The 21,694-nt window shown below is 43.5% G+C and overlaps 1 protein-coding gene and 1 pseudogene across 3 annotated transcripts; one reads left to right on the top strand and one right to left on the bottom strand.

Annotated features, from left to right (window-relative positions):
• Positions 1–680: 680 nt before the first annotated feature.
• LOC120699281 lies at positions 681–5,407 on the top strand (annotated as a pseudogene). Its single transcript, XR_005685355.1, has 2 exons — positions 681–3,961; positions 4,934–5,407. The product of XR_005685355.1 is annotated as a probable pre-mRNA-splicing factor ATP-dependent RNA helicase DEAH5 (transcript).
• A 508-nt stretch (positions 5,408–5,915) lies between these two features.
• Positions 5,916–14,441, bottom strand: LOC120699287 (proline-, glutamic acid- and leucine-rich protein 1-like). 2 transcript variants are annotated; one of them, XM_039983254.1, is made up of 13 exons: positions 14,050–14,441; positions 13,057–13,173; positions 12,124–12,188; positions 11,375–11,474; positions 11,216–11,287; positions 10,632–10,691; positions 10,406–10,535; positions 10,137–10,327; positions 9,846–10,030; positions 9,513–9,640; positions 8,589–8,932; positions 7,448–7,682; positions 5,916–6,884 (listed from the first exon to the last, which is right to left on the bottom strand). In XM_039983254.1, exons 1-13 carry the CDS (start codon positions 14,326–14,328, stop codon positions 6,085–6,087), a joined length of 2,706 nt encoding a protein of 901 aa, XP_039839188.1. In that variant the 5' UTR covers positions 14,329–14,441; the 3' UTR covers positions 5,916–6,084. The 2 variants fall into 2 exon arrangements, with proteins under 2 accessions (XP_039839188.1, XP_039839179.1); XM_039983245.1 differs by having other exon boundaries at positions 12,124–12,191; positions 14,050–14,408.
• Between the last annotated feature and the right edge of the window lie 7,253 nt (positions 14,442–21,694).

Here is a 21,694-nt window from a genome sequence, read left to right on the forward strand (position 1 = left end):
GCCTAACAAGTGGAACCTCTGTGAGAAGTACTAATCTTGGTGAGAAATGATTTTAACTGTTACACATTAAAACTATCAACCCTCCTTTTTTTTGGTTCACAGGATTAACTGAAATATTCAATTGGTCGCTGTATCCGTGACCAGCTTTTAGAGAATCATTATTTGTATTTGTATAATTCATTACCAAGCAAAAAGTCATATTGAGTTGTTCAATTTTATCACAAAACATGCCTTCTTTACATCTCAATATGCGATTGGTTTGCTCGGTTGCCACGACACAAAATTGATAAAAGTTGTGGTATGGTAGTATTTACACGAGCTACTAATGGTTATATGGAACGGTTTGAACTTGACAAATATGGCGCTGACTTCAATTTTGTTTCAAAACGCGTTTTAGAAAATTCCCGGAAGCTGAGAATTAGTAATATTGTTCTCGCTAGACTTGAAAAGGCAAACCTCCTCCATTTCCACAATTCCACTGGGATCGGGAATCCTCCCCCGTAAACCATACAGGACCCGTAAACCATAAGTGAAAACAGCGGGACGGCCGTTGTGATTCCAGGGAAACCCTCCGTTTCCTCCGAAACAGCCGACCACCCTCACAAACGCCAGCCACAGTCCCCACCCAACCCGAATCGATTCGAATCACCGCGGCCCAAACCCTAGCTCTACCACCCCCACCCCACCCCAGCCATGGCGCCGGCGGCGGCGGCGGCGGCGGGGCCCGGCGACGACGGTCTCCGAAAGCTGGAGTACCTCTCCCTCGTCTCGAAGGTATGCTCCGAGCTCGAGACCCACATCGGCGTCGGCGACAAGGTGCTGGCCGAGTTCATCACGGAGCTCGGCCGCGACTCCGCCACCGTCGCCGAGTTCGACGCCCGGCTCAAGGAGAAGGGAGCCGACTTCCCCGACTACTTCGTCCGCACGCTCCTCACCATCATCCACGCCATTCTCCCGCCCTCCTCCAACCCTAGCTCCGCCGCCGTCGCCGCGGGCCCCCGCCGGTGCAGAGGCGTCCAAGTTCCCCGGGCTCGCCCGCCCCGACGACCCCGACCACGCCCGCAACCTCCGCCTCGAGCTCGAGCGGGGACGCCGATGTGGCCGCCCCCGCCCCCGCCAGGGATGACCGTGACCGCCGCCGCGACGGGAGAGGCCGTGATCGGGACTACGACCGCGGCGGCCGTGACCATGACCGTGACCGCGGCGGCCGTGACCGCGACCGTGACCGCGGCGGCAGGGACAGGGATCGAGGCCGTGACCGTGATTATGCCCGTGACAGGGACCGGGACCGTGGCCGAGACCGTGTTGGGGATCAGTATTGGGACCGAGACAGGGGAAGGGACAGAGACATGGAGAGGGATATAGATAGAGATTGGGGGAGGAGCAGGAGGTATGAAGAGGAGGAAGAGGAGGACAGAGGTGTTGGGGGAAGGGGGAGGGAGGTTGCTGCTTCGAAACCCAGTGGCGAGCCAGAGCTCTACCAGGTTTACCGAGGGAGGGTGACCCGGGGTAATGGACACTGGGTGCTTTGTCAGGCTTGAGGATGTGCGCGGTGGCCGCGAGGGACTTGTGCATGTCTCACAGATGGTGAGCAGGCGGGTGGCCAATGCGAAGGAGTTAGTGAAGCGTGACCAGGAGGTGTATGTTAAGGGTAGTATCAGTGAAGGGGCAGAAGTTGAGTTTGTCAATGCGGGATGTGGGACCAGGATACAGGGAAGGACCTCTTGCCAATGCAGCGTGGTGTAGATGACGCGCCAAGGGCGAACCCATCGGGTGGCGGTGGCGGTGCCATGGGGTCTGGCAAGAGGTTGGGTCTGTCGGGCATTGTGATCAAGGAGGAGGATGAGTCCGCGCCAACATCACGGCGGCCGCTCAAGCGTATGAGCTCTCCGGAGAGATGGGAGGCAAAGCAGCTGATTGCTTCGGGTGTTCTGGATGTGAGGGATTACCCAATGTTTGATGAGGATGGTGATGGCATGATGTACCAGGAGGAAGGTGCAGAGGAAGAGCTTGAAATCGAGCTTAATGAGGATGAACCAGCATTCTTGCAGGGACAGAGCAGATTTTCAATTGATATGTCACCTGTAAAGATATTCAAGAATCCTGAGGGTTCGCTGAGCCGAGCTGCGGCCCTGCAGACTGCCCTGATAAAGGAACGTCGTGAGGTCCGAGAGCAGGAGCAGAGAGCCATGTTGGATTCGATCCCCAAGGATCTGAATCGACCATGGGAGGACCCTATGCCTGATACAGGTGAGCGGCACCTTGCACAGGAGCTGAGGGGTGTTGGCCTTTCAGCTTATGACATGCCAGAGTGGAAGAAGGAGGCATATGGAAAGGCTTTAACTTTTGGTCAAAGGTCAAAGCTTTCATTACAAGAGCAGAGGCAGTCTCTTCCTATCTACAAGTTGAAGAAGGAGCTTATACAAGCTGTACATGACAATCAAGTTCTGGTTGTTATTGGAGAGACAGGTTCTGGGAAGACAACACAGGTGACACAATATTTGGCTGAGGCAGGTTATACCACCAGGGGTAAAATTGGGTGCACTCAGCCTCGGAGGGTTGCGGCAATGTCTGTTGCAAAGAGAGTGGCAGAAGAATTTGGGTGCCGGTTGGGAGAGGAAGTTGGCTATGCCATCCGTTTTGAGGATTGTACTGGGCCAGACACAGTTATAAAATACATGACTGATGGTATGCTTCTGCGTGAGATTCTTGTTGATGAGAATCTTTCCCAATATTCTGTTATCATGCTCGATGAAGCCCATGAAAGGACCATGCACACAGATGTGCTCTTTGGTTTGCTGAAACAACTTATTAAGCGCAGATCTGACATGAGGCTTATTGTTACTTCAGCCACCCTTGATGCTGAGAAGTTCTCAGGATATTTCTTTAATTGTAACATCTTCACAATTCCTGGAAGAACATTCCCAGTGGAGATACTCTACACAAAACAACCTGAGAGTGATTACTTGGATGCTGCATTGATTACTGTTCTGCAGATTCATTTGACAGAGCCAGAAGGAGACATCCTTCTTTTCTTGACAGGACAGGAGGAGATTGACCACGCCTGCCAATGTCTGTATGAGAGGATGAAGGGGTTAGGCAAGGATGTTCCAGAGCTCATAATTTTGCCTGTGTATAGCGCCCTTCCTAGTGAGATGCAATCAAAGATCTTTGACCCAGCTCCGCCTGGCAAGAGGAAAGTTGTTGTGGCCACCAATATTGCTGAAGCTTCTTTGACAATCGATGGCATATACTATGTTGTGGATCCTGGTTTTGCCAAGATCAATGTGTACAATTCAAAACAGGGGCTTGACTCATTGGTTATCACTCCAATCTCGCAAGCATCTGCGAAACAGAGAGCAGGGCGTGCTGGGCGTACTGGACCTGGCAAGTGTTATCGTCTATACACCGAAAGTGCCTACCGTAATGAAATGTCCCCCACGACCATTCCAGAAATTCAGAGGATCAACTTGGGGTCTACAGTACTTAATATGAAGGCAATGGGTATAAATGACCTATTATCCTTTGATTTTATGGACCCCCCAGCACCTCAAGCACTGATTTCTGCCATGGAACAGTTGTATAGCCTTGACGCTCTTGATGAAGAGGGCCTTCTAACCAAACTGGGGAGGAAAATGGCAGAATTCCCATTGGACCCACCACTTTCAAAGATGCTACTAGCCAGTGTTGACCTTGGGTGCAGTGATGAGATACTGACTATCATAGCAATGATTCAAACAGGGAACATATTCTACAGGCCACGAGAAAAACAGGCTCAAGCTGATCAAAAAAGGGCTAAATTTTTCCAGCCAGAGGGGGATCATCTTACTCTGCTTGCTGTATACGAGGCTTGGAAGGCAAAGAACTTTTCTGGTCCCTGGTGTTTTGAGAACTTTGTTCAATCAAGATCATTGAGGAGAGCACAGGATGTGAGGAAGCAACTTCTCACTATCATGGACAGGTAAATGATATTTTTCAGGGTGTGTTTAGTTGGTGAAAAAGTTTTAGTTTTAATACTGTAGCACATTTCATTGTTACTTGACAAATAATATCCACTTATGGACTAATTAGGTTTAAAAGATTCATCTCTTGCTAATCAGTTAGACTGTGTAATTAGTTATTTTTTCAACTGAATTTAATTCTTCATGCATATGTCCGAAGATTCGATGTGACGGGTACTGTGCAAACTTTTTTGAGAACTAAACAGGGCCTCAGTTGTTTTGACTAGACTAGAAGCATGTAGCATCTGCATTAGCTAAAGCACATTCTTGCCTTTTTCCTTGTATCTGTTCCTTGAATGTTTCCTTCTGCTCTTGCATATATATTCAATTTGTTTTTGTATAGTCGATTTACTTCATACTTTCACAGCAAGCTTCGATTGATTGACTATTGTCAAAATTTGCCTGCTTAAATATGTCAACCTTTTCCTTTCCTGAATAAAGTATTTTATAAGCAGATATGGTTGGGCAGAGTGCCACACTGCGAGTAGGCATCAACCTTGCATTCAGTATAATTTAACTGTGTACAATACAAAATCCAACTAGTGTACTAATGCATAGACAGAAACATTACGCAATGGCTACAGATGATAGGGCAGGGGCAGAGGTCAACTAATTTGTATGAGTCTTGTTTCTGGAATATTAGAGTAGGTGCTCAGAATTCGACATGCAATTTTGTCGCGAAATATGAAAAGCTTAGCCAATGTACAGTGATGACTTATTGATAGCATGTGTACATTGAGCCAGTGTCGTGGAATGCTATTTTGTTGTGTGGATCCTATGGAAGCAATTGCTCTTTCTGTACATCATATTCATCTCTCCAGATGCTTATAATTCTTGTTTGCACAGCAGTTTATGTAGCTAGATCTATTTGTTGTTATCTTTTCTTTTACGAGATTGATGTATGCTAAACAATGTTGCTGTTGTCTATGCAGATATAAACTTGATATTGTCTCTGCTGGGAAAAACTTCACAAAGATAAGGAAAGCAATTACCGCTGGCTTCTTTTTCCATGCTGCAAGGAAGGATCCCCAAGAAGGATACAGAACCTTGGTTGAAAACCAGCCAGTGTACATCCACCCCAGCAGCGCTTTGTTCCAGCGGCAGCCAGACTGGGTCATCTATCACGAGCTCGTGATGACGACCAAGGAGTACATGAGGGAGGTGACTGTGATTGATCCGAAATGGCTTGTTGAGCTTGCGCCAAGGTTTTACAAGGGTGCAGACCCCACCAAGATGAGCAAAAGGAAAAGGCAGGAGAGAATTGAACCCCTGTACGATAGATACCACGAGCCCAACTCTTGGCGCCTTAGCAAGCGCCGAGCTTGATTGTAACTGTAACTGTGTACTGTATGTTCTTTATCGCTGGTTGATCAAATTCAAGCTGACAATTTTGTTAGAACTGTAAATATTTTTTCCCTGTGCGTCTTGTTAGGGCAAATGAATTGACACATGTAATGTACCAGAAGTTAGGGGTGCTATCGTTACTAACGGTCAACTGATGAAGTGGTTCAGTTTTGTTCTCTTGTCCACATAAAATGGACCAAGCTTGTGTTTCTGGAGTAATGACATGTGGAACATATACGCCTCTGTTTCCAAGTTGGCCTCCCTTTATGAGTATGTTCGGATGAAATGACTGCCACAAATAGAGGTTTCCATTTTGACTATGTTTGGCTGAAATTACTGCCACAAATAGAGGTGGTAACAGACCATGGCTTTAGTGCTCTCTTCACAATTCAATTTGACCCTTATATATTTTTAGCATAAAATTGTATAAGATAAGTCCTTTAAGTCCAGCTCTTTAATTATCTAGGTTAAAATTTGAGGCCCTTCACCACCCCTAGTACAAAAACTCTTCACATCTCAGCAGGCAGCTGACAACGAAGTGCATTTGTGAGAACTGCAGGCACACGAAAATGTTACCTGATCTCTCAGTGGACGGAATCACAAAATTTGAATTCAAAACAAGTAGACACCACAGAATTCACAAAAAAGATTCACTGGGTCAGAGATAACAAACATTCTGTTAATTGGTCTCTAACTCCAAGGAATCTTGAAGGGTCAATTTCACAAATAGTTATGAACTTTAGTCAGAGTCAGGGTCTCCATCAACAATATCTGGCACTGAGTCATCTGACTCTGAATCAACGCCAGACTCCGACCCAAACAATTCTGCAAAGCTGGTTGAACGGCCCACTGGTGCTTGATGGAAGCCTGAAGCAGCAACCGGAACGTCTGAAACTTCATCTGAAGTTTCCAGCTTGCTAGAGGGTGCATCGACAGTTGGGCTTCTGTTCTCAAGATGACTGACTTGATCAGTGCGCCTCTGCCCAGGAAATGAGGGTATGACATGCTTCTGTGAATCAGAATTTGTTGTGTGCACTGGAGCCAAGACAGCATTGGAACTTGAAGTGTTATCCACTGTGTTTGGCTTGACAATTTCGCCTGCCGCCGCATCAACCATATTGACATCACTCTTGCTGGAGGCTGGAGCATCTTGTGCTGCAGACGTGATTCTGGGTGGGTTAATTTTTGGATCGTCTGCAATGGGATTGAGTTGACTTCCATCAGCCAACATTGTGCCAGCTTTACTTGTTCCTGCAGCACTATCATTCACTGGAGCCTCTGCTGGTTCATCGTCCTTGGTGGATGCCAACCAATCATCGTACATGTCTTCAATCTCCATAGCTTGAGGCTGATCTCTGTATGCTGAAATCCGGTATGTTCCACCGCCAAAAAATGTCTTTCCTTGTGTGCTGTAATTGAGCTCAGAGCCTACAGGAACTGCTTTTTCTAGAGAAAGGGCTCGAGGGTGCGCAAGGACATCCAAAGCCAGCAAAGCTCGTGAACAAAAGTCTGCAAGCTTAGTGCCTATCTCTAACTTCCCTGTAACAAACAAAAGATAGATATTATTACATATTTCGGGTGGACCTTTTTTAGGGTTACCCTTTTTTTTAAGGCCCAGATCCATACCAATCACTGCCACTTGCACAAAATATGTAATTAAGAGTAAGGAAAATTAATCTCGTAGTCCAACACAAATACCATTATTAATTGTTTCTGAACGAGTCATGCCGGCAAATTACTAGGTCCATACTTTTTCAGTGCCATACCCATTGCAGCCAAACCTTTGATTCAACTAACTAGATGTTAATTTTGAACTAATACCCAATCCAAAATCCAAAATCCACTAAATAACATGCTAAAAGACACTTCATCCGATCACAAATACAAGTGCATCTAGATTTGTCCCAAGTAAACTTTTTAGATTTGACCACAAATATGTAAACACTAATGTAGATCGACTATATAAGGTCAACATTAATAGATTCATTATTAAATAAGCTTTTCTATGTAAGAAAGTATACTTATATGGATATTTGCAGTCAAATTGACGACTGGAAACCGTGTTCGAATGTACTCACATTTGTATTCATAGGAACTATTACCTTTCATGAAGAGTTTGATTCCTTTGGCTAAATAAGGAGGACGGGAATATGGAGAAGAAAGAAAAGATGCTAGCAGGGCCTTCAATGAAGCAAGTTGGAGGTCTAATATGCTTGCCCCCCCAAACGTGGATGGTTTTTGCTCATAACTCCCTCCTGTGTCACAAGCACTTGTAGCCACGTTAATTAGGAGCAAGTCTACTTCTGGCCTCCAGCAATCCGTCTGCAATGAACCTCCCTGCTCCAGATGGCAAGTCATAATGTTATTGTTATATGTCACAAAAACATATAATCTGAATTTACACACTAACTAGGTATGGCAATTAAAATAACACAATACATGCAAATTGCATAACCAATTCACATAACATGATTGTGTTTTTCTTCCCATTCACCATGAAAATCGAAGTTTCAATACCTATTTCATTTTATAATCTCTCTAGAATATAATCATAAAAAAATGGTTGCAGGTAGTGTTTCAGCTATGGTCTGGAAAATAAGTATCTATTGGCACCATGAATGAAATCTGTCTGTCTTGGATATTAAATCATACAGTACCATGTGGTACCACTTCAAAAAACAACTTTGACCATTTAATCGTTAAATTTGCAAAATATATTATCTGTAGTCCAATTCCAATTTTGTTCATTGCTTGTGTTATGGAGGTAGTACCGGGATTAAAAGTCACAGGATAGAGGTTCACGCAGTTCTGTAGCACATGCACAGTGTTTGGATTAGTTGGTTTGTTAGAATAGAAATAAGTTTAGATTTATACAGTTAGGATATTTGCTTAGGGGTCAAGTTAGGCAAAGAGACACCAGTGTATCAGTTCAGGTTAAGCAAGAATACAAACCGTAAATAGTTCAGAGCCTCCAAGGGAAGGCGAACTGGTCTATCTTGCCCTAGTTCTATCTTCCATATCAGCTTAAAATTTTAATAAGGTGTATAAATGGTTTGAACTTTCTTAAAAAAAGTATTTGCAATGAACTTGGCCAAGTCATTCTTGCTACAATCAGACTAATATGAGAACAAGGATTCAAACAACGACAAATATCTCGTAACAGGAAAATTAAGACATGCAGCAATAATTGGATGATGAACAGCAATAATTGGATGATGAAATAGAGGTTAGATTTAAGCATACCACATTCAGAAGAATTTCCAATGTTTCTAGCGCAGCTATTTTGACTGAAAGTGGGGTTAATATTCTAGCATCTCCTGTAGTTTCAGGGGTCATTGCCTTCGATGCAATTTGTACAGAAGAACCTTTTCTTTTCCTTGGGCTGATTGCTGCCTTCTCTGAACCTGAGACAAATGAGTTTTGTACTTGTGGTTCTTGCTTCCTCTTCTTCGAATAAATTTTTGATGATGATTCATTTGTCACTTTTGATGGATTTGTGCTCATTATAGTCATGTCACTTCCACCATCATCATTCAGATCAGCAATTGCATTGCTGACTGTTGCCTCAAGCAGGTGCAGAGATGTCCCTGATAAAAAAAAGATCATTTGTGTAAGAACGGTTGCAACAGGAAATTCACAAGAAAAAACAAAACCAAAGATGTGTAGCAAACAAATGGTATCTCAATCATTCCCAAAAGAGAAGTATAAAGTATTTAAAGTTGAGGAGTTGCAAGAATGGTTAAACACTATCAAACAATTGGGACCTATATACAAGATATACAGTCCACCCTAAACAATGCTTACAGAAAAACGCTCTTGAGCATGCTACATACATCATTTTCAGAGCATTATAGATGTTACAACATAACAAGTAGAAGTCATTGAAGAATTTTCTTTTAAAAAAAACAACATGCTGAAGATATTTCAAGATTATTTGTCTCCAATATTCAAAAATCTTTAAGAAACTTTTTTTTGTTATTAATGTTGCTAATTCAGAAAAACAAGGCATTCAAGTAGAATTGTAGCCTGAGATGCTAATATGCTATAATAGTATTACTATGACAAAACCTAAACTACACTAACAACAAATTATAATCAATTGTACTATTTCCAAAGCTAAAATCATATAACTGTAATGGAGTATGCAAGAAATAAAGAATGACATACCAATTCCCATGGAGGTCAGCAACAGCTGCAAAATACTGTAAGCTTTTGTCCTCAAACTAGGTAACTTTGCTATTTTGAAGTACTCTGTTACAAGCCGTATGATACTAGCACCATGTGGTAAAAGTTGGCTGCAGGATGATAGTCTAAATTAGTCCTTTTATATCTTAGCTTAGATTTGAACAAAAATTAAAAGAGAAATTCTAGATGTCTCAATTTTTGTTCCAGAACTAGTCACAATTATAGTCTATAATGCTTCCCATATGATTTTTTTTTCAGTCCCCCACTAGACCAAGTTAAGAAATGTATGCTTTTGAAGAGACAATGACAAGTTACCTTCGCAATCCTTTAATAGTTGCATTGAGCAAATCCAAGAAAGTCGAATGCAATGATGGAAGCTCAAAACAAATAAGCTCTTGATGCAATGAAGTTGTTGAAGGAAACAGCTTTTTATGCAGTGATCCATCAACTAACAGCACTCTTCGAATCAAAGCCACCAAAGCACGCATTGGAACATTGACCTTTTTGCCAATAAAAAGAGATGAATTTAGAATAAAATTGCATCTCTCACCAGCAGATTATGAGCACCATTAGGTAATATACAGAAATATTATGATTTTGACCAACCTGAACTGGATAATAACTAGTCAGCATCACACTGCAGCAATGCATAAGAGCTGAAATGGTAGGAACAGTACAGACACGAAATTTCTTCGTGATGTGTACATTGGCTCCAGACCTTACTTGATCTCCCAATGTTGGTGGAGGATCAGCTCCAGGTGGAACTAGTAGCAACATAATATCATGGCCATTCTTTTCTGCAGCAGTAAAATGGTTAAAAATTACCTGAAATGGTAGGACTGAAGCATGATTAGCAGCAAGCTGTTATATCTTACCTTCTTCAAGCCCTACGAAAGCATCATTCAAAAGATTGTTTACCACAATCAATATCCTCTGAATCATCAGTGACCAACTGTCCTCAGATACTCGGATAGAAGGTAACAATGCTAAGGTTCTTGCAAATTTCTGGAGTGTGGGAACTATGGGTCAGGGCTGAGCATTCTATAACACGAAACAAGAAAACAAAAGGATAAATTAAGTAAAGCTCGAGGCTCCTCTCACCTCAGATGGTTTTATATTGACTCCTGTACTCATAACCTTTGCTACAATGGCAGATTCAACCTGAAATTTGTAAAAGTAAGTAAACTGTATGAATAGAACAGTTAGGGTGATAGAAATAGTATTATAAACATACAACATCATGTGTATTTGAGTATTTCTATACATCCTAGCAATTAGTGAACTTTTGAAAAATCTGCATCATACATATAGACTGAAGATTATCAGCAACTATCATTGATGGAAAACTCAGCAGCTATCATTAATGGAAAACTCGTGTGGAACCGCTGTGTTTTATATCTGTAACTACAATATTAGTAAAATAGCAACTAGCTCAGGGAAATATCAAGAGCTTCAATAGCAGTTCAATTCTGCAATCCATATAGACTGAAGATTATCAACAGACTTGCATCGAATTCAAACTTCTATAATCCTACAGTCCAATCAAGGAGCAAAATTAAAATGTTACGAAGAGCTAAACTTTTTTTCCTTTTATGCTACTCTGGATTCTGGAAGAACCATCCTTTTTTTCCTGGGCACCAAGACATACCCATAATAGGAAATGAGAACATAAAAATAAGACATACTTTATTGTAGTGCCGATTTACAGATGATGGGTACAATTTAATAACTGTTCTCAGCAAATTAGTTGCTTCGTCCTGCAAAAATAGATATAAATTAAGATATTCCCATCGCGTGGTTCAAGGCAAACATATAAGCATAAGAATGAAAAGAGTACAACATACAGCTACTAGACCATTTTCATTTAAAAGCCGCAGAACCGGTTCAACAACCCTTCCAGCAAAGGCTGATGCCTCTTTCTTTAAGTTCAAAAACTTCGCCAATCTAATCAGAATCATCTTGCTTTCAGTGTAAACAAACAAAACATACAGAACAAAATGCAAAGAATAAAATAACATTTTTTAATATTCTTTAATCAAACCTGTAATACTGAAGCGGACAAGCTACAAAGCCAATATACTTTAGAATTCAGATAGATTGGATCGCAGAGTCTATTGCAAACATAGAACTTGAAGTTGGGAACTGTACTTAAGATAGGAGCCATGTAAAATTTGGCTTACTGCAGATTGGTCGCAGGAGCCATGTCTAATTCAAGCCACTTGGCTACGCCAGAACTAATTATATGGACTATTAGAAAACTACTAAACAAGCCATTTAGCTACATCAGAACTAATTATATGGCCTATTAGAAAACTAATAAACAAAGCAATACAAGGAAAATTTAAATTGTTCCGAATCATATAAAATGCAATGGAAAATCCACCTGAATGCATTATGTCCACTTTTGTAACTGAGTAATAAATAAAAAAAATATAAAAAAGTTCCATTCTGATGTGAACACTACGTAACTTTATTAAGTGGTGGTTCAATTGATAAATTCATAACTTAATCCATTTAATCATGTAAAAGTTAAACATAGACAATCCAAAATTACACTTGGCAGCTTAAAGGACATCAATCTTCTGTAACTTACCTGACAAATAAATCAGACATGGAAGTACAAGAAATAACAGTTACAAGTTGCAAGCTAGATGGTTCCTGCTACAAGGAAAAGAGAATCAGTATAAAAATAATGTGTGCAAGACTGAAGGTTCACATATATAAGATGTTTAATGAGAATGACGACGAGATTAAATCCTGGGAGAAGCACGAGCATATGTTGGCTACTTAGCCGGCCTAATCAACGATTAAGCACAAGAAGCTGCCCTAAAACCATCGTTACAACAAATAAAGTTGGCTGGTACTATATAAAGTTACAGCTGAAATACAAAATGGTAAAGGTAAAATAAAGAGTATATTGCTGTAAACTGTACTGTTTGATTAAAACTATTCATTCTAGATACTAAAGAGATGGATGGAATTACATGATGAAGATGAACCACAGTAAATTCAGTATGAGCATTATTCGCAAGAAGAGCGACAAGAGAGAAGCACGAGCTTTTTCATAGCTACAGTCAATCTCAAGATTCTATGGTTATAGTTTTATTCCTAAAGCACTTGAATAACCAAGTACAACATCAATAAACTCCTGCCAAGGTAAACTATGTTTGGAATTTACTAGTTCAGACTGCATGAAGGACATCAAAGAGAAAGTTTTCATACTCCATAGCACAATGTCTACTTCAGCAAAATATAACTGAAAAATTGCCATTCACTTCAATAACTCCCAAAGACACTAGTATCAAATTCATGGCTATACTCCAACTAAAATTTAACTAGAAAACATTTGTGAGATGCTAAATACATCGTCAACTAAATAGTGGCATAACCCAGAATCTGAAACAGAAAGGAATTTGGGGGGGGGGGGGGGGGGGGACAAGCAGACAAACTTCTGGCTTCTGGGGACACAAGTCATAAACTGGTGTGCATACGTTCTACATAAATTGCGCCAAATTACATGCATTACCTGCAAGTTACTCAGAATCTTTTCGTACCAATTGGAGTACGATTCTGCAAAGCGCTCATTGCTGCACTCTTGGAAAGTCACACCGAGAAAGCAAGTACCCAACCAGCAACTGTATGCCTAAAGAATTTTCAAAAACAAAGGTAAGCATATTTGCAAAAGTTCTCTGATTCATTTTTCTTTTACAATAAAGCATAGACATCAAGGGCATGACTATGGATCAACTGTTTTTCAGACTCAAGAAATAAATAGTAAAATAGTTTTTGCAAACTATAACATATAGTTCTTTCACAATTGACCATGTGGTAGGCACAGGGAGGGTGATGACATGTCAGGTTGATGGCCAAAGCGTTGAGAGATGCACAAAATGTGAGAGCGCACATCTGTGGCTTAGCATGATCAAAATAGCAGAGGGCTAAGATGAAACGCTTGGCATAGATGCATTACCAGTTGTGGGATCAAGCAATTAGAAACTGGTACTCTTGTACGGAGTATGGATAAACTAAACGTAATAACACTTTTAAAGGATGTAGAGAAAATTTTTGAGTAAATCACTTGTTCAATAATTTAACAGCAAAGTAACCAACACAGTGAGGTACTGATGATTCATAAGACGATGCCTTTGAAGCAGAATTTTTTTATCTAAAAATATCACATTCCAACTAAAATACACTCATTCTGAACTACTTCAGTAAACTGCAGCTGTAGTCATTCTCATTGGTGTCCTCCAATCTTAAATGGAAGAGCAGAGGGACCCTCGAATTTGCTTCACATACGAAGTTATTCAAACTTAATTCCACATGATGAATCTGCAATCTATGTCCTCGAAATTTAAACTACTCCCCTCACACGGTCACACCATCCAAATGAACTTTTCTCTATTGCATAAAAAAAATTACCACACAGTACGCTGTATCCTTGGAAAAAGAGGAAGGTTTCGCCCCAAAATGTACTAATTTCTCAACACAGAGAGCAGATGGAACATAGAGACCATACCGAGTCGCTCTCCACCAGCGCTACGACACGCTCGACCCAGGAATCCACGGCGGCGCGCCACGCCTCGGCGAGTTTGGGGTCCTCTGGAGCGCGGTCCGGGAGGCCCTCCGTGAGCAGACCGTGCGTGCGCACCGCGCCGAGGACAGAGGCGAGCTCCACCGGCGGGAGCTCGGCGCCGCCGGGCTGCGGCAGCCGCTCGGCGACCACCGCGCGGAGCAGCCGCGGCTTCAGCCACGGATCGTTGAAGCCGGCCAGGAAGCCGCCGCTCGCACCTGCCATCGGGGGCCCTGGTATGGATGATTTGGGCCGGCGGCCGGGGCGGAGGGAGAACGGCGGCTGTTTACTGGTCCGCGATGTCGAGTGTGGGGCAAAAGGGTTTAGGGTTTAAGAGCATCTCCAGACTCTAGTACACACACGATCTAAAAAAAATATAGTACATACACCTCTATCCAAAACAGTCTCTCTTTATCACAAATAACAATTTTTATATTTTTAGTAATATAGTTGCTGCAGCACAATATCAAAATCCAAATAGTGTAGAGAGAAAACTTCATATAGGTGAGGGAGGTGTATTTTGATGATTACCAAAAATTATTAGGTAATGGGAATAGGATTGGTATCCGCTAGAGACCTCCAATCACAAAACATCAAATTTTTGGTATCGGAAAGAGGGATGAATAATCTACTATCTGTTTTTTTTTGTTTTTTTCCCTCATGCTCGAGCGCGGCGCGGGGCAACCGGCCATGTCAACTAGCTTTATTTTTTTACGGGGAGATAGGACAACTGACGTCATATTCTCCCATATGATGGCCACATCCATCGTCCAAAACAATTGCAGTATTTGTACGGCTAAAATGATCCCTGCCGTCTTATCGGCACACGTCTCCTTCCAGAGCACGCTGGATCCATTTTGTCGCCTCCTCCTCCCTGTGCCTGCCCTCTCCCGCTCCCGCTCCCCACCGATGGGACAGCCACGCTGGATCCATTTTGTCGCCGCCTCCTCCCAACGCCTGCCCTCTCCCGCTCCTGCTCCCCACCGATGCGACAGCCCCGGGCGGCGAGAAGGGCAATGTCAGAGGTCACTGGTGATGCTCATCGCGATGCGGAGAAGCGGCATGGTGCGCACTCACCCTCGGCATGCGCCACTCCTGCATGCTCCCCACCAGCCGCGCAATGCTCGCGCTCCCCTCCGACTTCAGCAAGAAGGGCGGCAACACCTCGAGCGAGTGGAGGAGAAGGGAGCACCAGCCACCGGTAAGCCCTATCCCGGATGCGGAGAGGGGGGAGGGCGATGCGCGCAGCTCGTGGTGACCACATGCTTGCGCAGCCCTCCAATGTCCAACCTCTCCAGCAAGAAGGACAAGACACCTCGAGCGCCTCCAAGTGAGTTGCTCAGTGTGACTACTCTTAATGCTCCATTTTTCATGGGATCATATTGCATGATTTAGTAAGGATTTTGTTTGATTTAGGGTTTCACCATGAACGGCTATTTTGATAAACTATTCAGTAGATTATCCCCATGTAACTAGCATGAATATTTTTGTGTGATTTGTATTAGTTTTTCCTTTGATTTTAGGGCCCCTTCAATCTAATTTTACATGTGTTTTGTGGTGATTATCAAGGCTCCATCCCCATGCCATCTGATTTAGGATTCCATTTCTTTTAGTTATCTAGCATTTTCTTTCATCCCTAGCAGGTGATGTCTACACCATATGTTCATGAACATGCTGATCGATTATTCTAGGTGTTTCAGTATTCCTTTCACTTCCCAATTGTGACTTAGGATTATTTGAAAATTTGGTTTGGGTTGATTTTCAAGGCTTTTCATCCCTATGATATGTCATCTGATTTTTGGGGATTTCACTTGATCTAGCAATGTACTATGTTTTTTTTATCCTCAGATGTTATATATCTGGGCCATGTTTCATGAACATGTTGCATGTATTATTATGGGTGTTTTAGTTTTATTCTAGGCTTCATTTTTTAGTTGTGTCACAAGTTTCCGATGTAGTCCTCATAAAGCACAATGTGTCCATCTCTATTTTGTAGTTTAGAAGAGAATTAAGTGCCTTTTGTCTTCATTTCACTATCCTCATGTGTCATTGTTTCAAATTCTTTTTTGAAACTCTTTTGTTTATGATCTACAGAAGGACTTGGCATCACGAATGTTGAGATTGAACACTTGAAAGCCTGTATATAAGAAAAAAATTGAGTTGGACCAATGACGTTGCTATGGCGCGCAACGCAGGCCATTGCTGTGGTGCCGCAACGCTGGAAAAAATCCAGATTCGTCCATATGGCTGTGCACTGTCCAGATTTCTCCATACGGATGATGTTGTTATTGAAGCTGAGGTGTGGGCCAGTGAGGGTATAGGTGGTGTTAGGGGAGGCGATGCGCATTGGGGTCTCGTGGAGGCGGTGGCCTGCAGCGGAAGGGCTCAATGCAGCGGCAGTGCCTGGCGACAGCTTCCTTTGTTGAAGATAAGGTGCCCAGAGGTGGAGGCGGCAAAAGAGCTCGGCATGATCCATGCTTGCTTTTCTTGTGTTGCATAAAGTGATTTTTCATCAAATGCTTTTTAGATGTTGGAAAAAATCCCTTGTTACGACCTATGATTTCCTATGTTGCATTCACTGAGTTTGGATATTGCTATTTTTTTTCCAATGTTGCATTAAGCAAGTCTGCATGCGGATATTATGTTGTTTCTATGTTACGACCAGTCAGATTTGATGTTGCAATTACTTGTTGTAATGTGTTGTTGTGCATGAAATTTTCATCTGAAATGTTGCATGAAACATTCCTATATGTTGCAACATGATATTTTATATGTTCAGAGTATATACTTCTTGAGTATATACTTATTGAATGTTGCATGCAATATGAGGCACATGTTGCGTCGGGAATTTTTCTACCAAACTTAAGTTGCGACCGGATTTTCTCTACTGAGTTTATATTTGTTAGAGATTGCATGAAACACGAACCATGTGTTGCGGTGGGAAGTTTTTAGTGATCTACCATCCTATGCCTGGCGTTCGGATTGGACGTCCGAGCACTAGAAACCCTGATTTTTTTTATTAAGGGGCTGTCAACGAGTTAGCCTGTAGTATGTAGCTATCGGGAGCTGGCCATAGGTTCTGGTGGTCGTAGGAGTTGAGCCCACGATAAATATCTGCTTCAGTTGCTGCAGACCGCAGATGTCCTTGGGAGTGGCGTTGGCTGGATGCTTCACTACAAAAAAAAACCATTTAATCTGTGACGATTTTTGACGAAATTTTCGTAACGTTTTTAGATATCGTCACAGATCTGCAATTATGGTTATAAGGCTCGTAACACAGTGACGGTTTATTGATTTCATCATGAATGAGCCCAAAACCTGTGACGTTTTAGCAAATCCGTTGCAATTAATAAATTTAGAATTACTATCATAGCACAAGGTGAGAAAACAAAAATACAAAAGGAAAAAGAAAAAAGACATCGCAAGGTGAGAAATCAAAAATACAAAAAGAAAAAAAAAGGCCTCGCACAGGGATTAGAAGAGGATAAAAAACCAATATGTGATTAGGAGAGTAAATTGTTGATAAAAAAGCCAAACAGCCGCTCACCAAAAAAAAAAGATAAAAAAATAGGAAAAATGAGAGGATATGGTGTTTGAACTTTGGTCTCTTAGACCAGACTACAGCGCCATACCACTATTCTACAACTTCACATTATCACATGTTAGCGTCTTTCGTTTTACTATTTATATACTAATATCTGCGCTTCAATTTAGAAAAAAAACTTGAGACTAATGGGAATCGAACCCTAGTGTTGAGCAAAAGAAACACACGCCTTTACCAACTGCGCTTGTGGTAAAAGTGAAAAAAAGAAAGCAATCCAAGAAATAATAAAAAAAACAGAACAGCAGCCTCCCACTTGCGCGCTTGTGGTAAATAAAAGGAAAAAACAATAAAAAAAGAAAACCAAAATAGCATGTACCGAGAGGGAGTCGAACCACGACTGCGGGCTTGAAGGAGCAAAGCAATAACCACTTAGAATGGGCGTGGTTCGGATGGATCCGACGATTCGTCGAACTGCTCCATAAAAGTGAATCTAATGGGCCCCTAATCCAACTAGACCTGGGCATACGTCGGGTCGGGTCGGGTTCGGGTCGGGTCAAGGTCGGGTCACGGGTCGCATAGGACGGCCCGCGCCCGATCCGTACCTATCACCGGGTCGGGTCGGGTTGGCCCGTGCACCCTGCGCGGGTGTGTCGGGTCGGGTTTTTTTCGGGTTGGGTCGGGTTTTTTGGCCTTTGGGTCGGGTTTTTCGGGTTGGGTCGGGTTTTGGGTCAAAAATCACGGCCCGTGCCCGGCCCGTTGATTGTTGCGGGTCAAAAAATACGGCCCGCGCCCACCCGCCACGTAGCTCGGGTCGGGTCGGGTCGGGTTTTTTTCGGGCGGGTTGGGTCGGGTTGTTCGGGTCGGGTGACCCATGCCCAGGTCTAAATCCAACCAGTGAAATGATGCCGGTGCAATGGATCAGAACCATTGTAACCATAGGTTCAAACGGATCGATCCGCACCCAAATGTTATCCGCCTGACCAAATCTCCATGGATGCTGCTGTTTGCCTGCCTGCCCCCGCAGTGGTCTGCCAGCCGGCGGCCGCACGCCTTGGCCGCCGCCCGGCCGCATTCCCACGCTGCCGCCGCCGCCGCCCGGCCGCATTCCCACGCTGCCGCCGCCGCCCGTCTGGTCCAGCACCCGCGGCTCCATTGACTCGCAGTCGCAGTGCGCAAGACAGCCGCCCTGCGCGTCCTTCGCCGGAGTACATCTACAGCGGCAAGGCCACGAGGAAGAAGGATGTGTCTTCACCTTCGGACTGCTCGTCCTCGAGATCGTCATGGGGAAGAGGGCAGTCGGCAGAGACGTGCAGTTTGGGTATGTCACAGATTGGTTCTGAAGCCTTCACGTTGAGGGGAACCTGCTCGCCGCCGCCGTCGACGCCGCCGTGCTCGCCGCCGTCACCGTCGGCGAGTTCGACGAGGAGGAGGCTGTACGGCTGCTGCAGCTTGGCATGGCATGCAGCAACCCGAACCCGGGCGAGCGACGGCCGAGCATGGTGGACACCGTGAAGATCATCGGCAAGTCGTTGCCGCCGACGGATGTGACTCCTTCCAAGCCGCCGATGGTGTGGCCACCGTAAAGGTGGAACTCAGTGACAAACCTCTGATTGTAGCACGTCGACTAGTCGATGTTCATGGTTGAGACAGTGGGCAGGGATCGAAGCATCTCTTCTGAACACGAACGAGAACGACGCGGCAGATTGACTGGTTATCACAGAGGAAGATCTTCGCAGCTAGAGCCTAGAGGCCGTCTCCGAACATATGGTTCGACCCGCGGTATCCATTGGAGCATCGGGGGTGAGTAAGCTAATTATAATGGATCAATCGGTGCTCCTCTAAGCATCAAATGGATCACTGGATCGGCTGCGGGTCGCTCCAAGGTTGGTCCATGCCCATCTATATAACCACTGAGCTATCACTTCGTTAGCCTAAAATTGATTCGTTAAATTATATTTATACTAGCCTCCACAGCGGAGCTAAATTTGGAGAGAAAAAGAGGTGTGTTAAATTATATTTATACTAGCCTCCACAGCGGAGCTAAATTTGGAGAGAAAAAGAGGTGTATTAAGTGAGGGGGATTCGAACCCGGGTTCACTGGTAGAAGACATGGACGCCCTAGCCAGTGCATCGAGCATTCATTGGTGATTGTTTTGGGTATAAAACATTTAGATAGTATTGTTGAAACGTGGCCCTGCAATGAAGAACACATGTGTGATTCATCTTTTTCTTTTTAATCCGGAATTAAATTTTGTAGTTGGTATTTCTCTCTCATAAGAAGTCCAAATTTGATGATTCTTTTTTCTAAATTTTTCTAAAATCAGAAGATTTTATTTTGTGGCTTTTGTTTATATGTTAATTGATATATCTTGATTATTTTCGTATGACATGTTTTATTCCAACTAAATAAAGAATAGAAAAAATATGTTTTTGAATAATAATTGCTAATATAACTTGATGTTTTTCAATATTATGGTCAACATAAGGTGGTGTCCAAAATTGAGCTGTATACGGATTCGATCGTGTTATGATGTGTTCAAATTTCAAAGTTTGACTTCAATGACAAGAAACTATGTAAGAAATATACAATTTTGTGAACAATTTACTGTCTCACTTTATGCAAACTATTTAAATTTTTTATGGAAAAGCTTATAAACCAAAAATATGTTGTCATATCAATTTATAGAATTTTTTTACTATATTTGGATATTATTGTAATTATTATATAGTAATTCGGAGAAAGAAGTTTGAATTATCCCTGGAAGACAATTGAATTTTTCATCCATCTCCGAGACAGGGGCCACAATGGAACATATGAGCCTAAATATAATTTTTCTACAATTTTTGTATCCTTTTGGGGTACACATAATTCAAATTATAATTACTTTCAATAAACATGTAGAAATTCATTTAAACCATCGAAAATAGTAAATGAGTTTGAAAATTATCAAAACTTCTACAAGACAAATTATATGTAGTCTATTATATTTAGAAAATATATTAATGTATATAAGATAATTATTTTTATATGTTACTTCACAATGGTGCAATAAAATGGGAAAAGAAAAAGAAAAATGTTAAATGGGCCGAAACACTACCTAGGGTCGTTTTCTATCAGAGCCCATCTTCTCCCGACCGTCCATCTTCGATCCAACAACTCAGATCGATCCGTAGATGTATAAATAGGCCAGCAAACCCTAGAGCCAGCCTCTCTCCCATCCCCTTCCCCTCCCTCCCTCGCATCCCTCCTCAGATCTCGCCGCCCCTTCGCATCCGCCGCCGCCGCCTCCCACCTCCGCTGCTGCCGCTTCTCTCCAAATCCAAGCGCCGCGCCCGCCGTCCCCCTCTGTTCCCACGCCCTTGTCGATTTGCTCGTCACCGCCGCTCCTCGTTGACCAAGGGTGTGGGTGCGGCTGCATCCTCGTCGGTCCCTCCCTATGAGCGTGTGTTGGGGCTGGGGGGGCCATGGTTGCCTTCCTGCTCTTGGTGGTGATGCTGCCGGTGGCCGAACTGCACACGGAGGTGGGGAGACGGGTGGTGTTCGCCAAGCTCAGCGATGGCGGCCGCGCCTCGGGTGAGGTCGTGTCCTCCTCGTTCTTAGATGGACAAGGGCGCCCGCGCGCCTGGGTCGCGATGTGTGGTCAAGCTCGACCCCCTCTTGTTTGAGGATTGCGTCCACGCCGGAGAAAACATCTACTGGCACGTCGGCAACTTCGGCCACATGCTCGCACGCTGGATTTCTCCTTCCTGGCGTCGGCCGAGCTAGGGGATTCCTTCTGCAAGTACCACATCGGAGGATGGGAGGCTGTCCATCGCGTGCATCAGCGCGTGTTCCACCTCTAGCGCGTCTGGTGGTCTGGTGCGGGTCGGCCGGCGACGGGGCAACGGCCAGGACGCGCGCCCCCAGGTATTCGCTTCATGGTCTCACACAGCCAGATCTGTGTCCGTGTCTTCTCCTGCTGCTGTAGCCTGTTTCCTTTCAGCAGGCGTTGGATTATTCGTGTTGAGTTTGGATTATTCGTGCTAAGTTTTGGCGTATAATGTGTC

The sequence above is a fragment of the Panicum virgatum genome, chromosome 1K, assembly GCF_016808335.1.
Source record: "Panicum virgatum strain AP13 chromosome 1K, P.virgatum_v5, whole genome shotgun sequence".
NCBI classification, from domain to species: Eukaryota; Viridiplantae; Streptophyta; class Magnoliopsida; order Poales; family Poaceae; genus Panicum; species Panicum virgatum.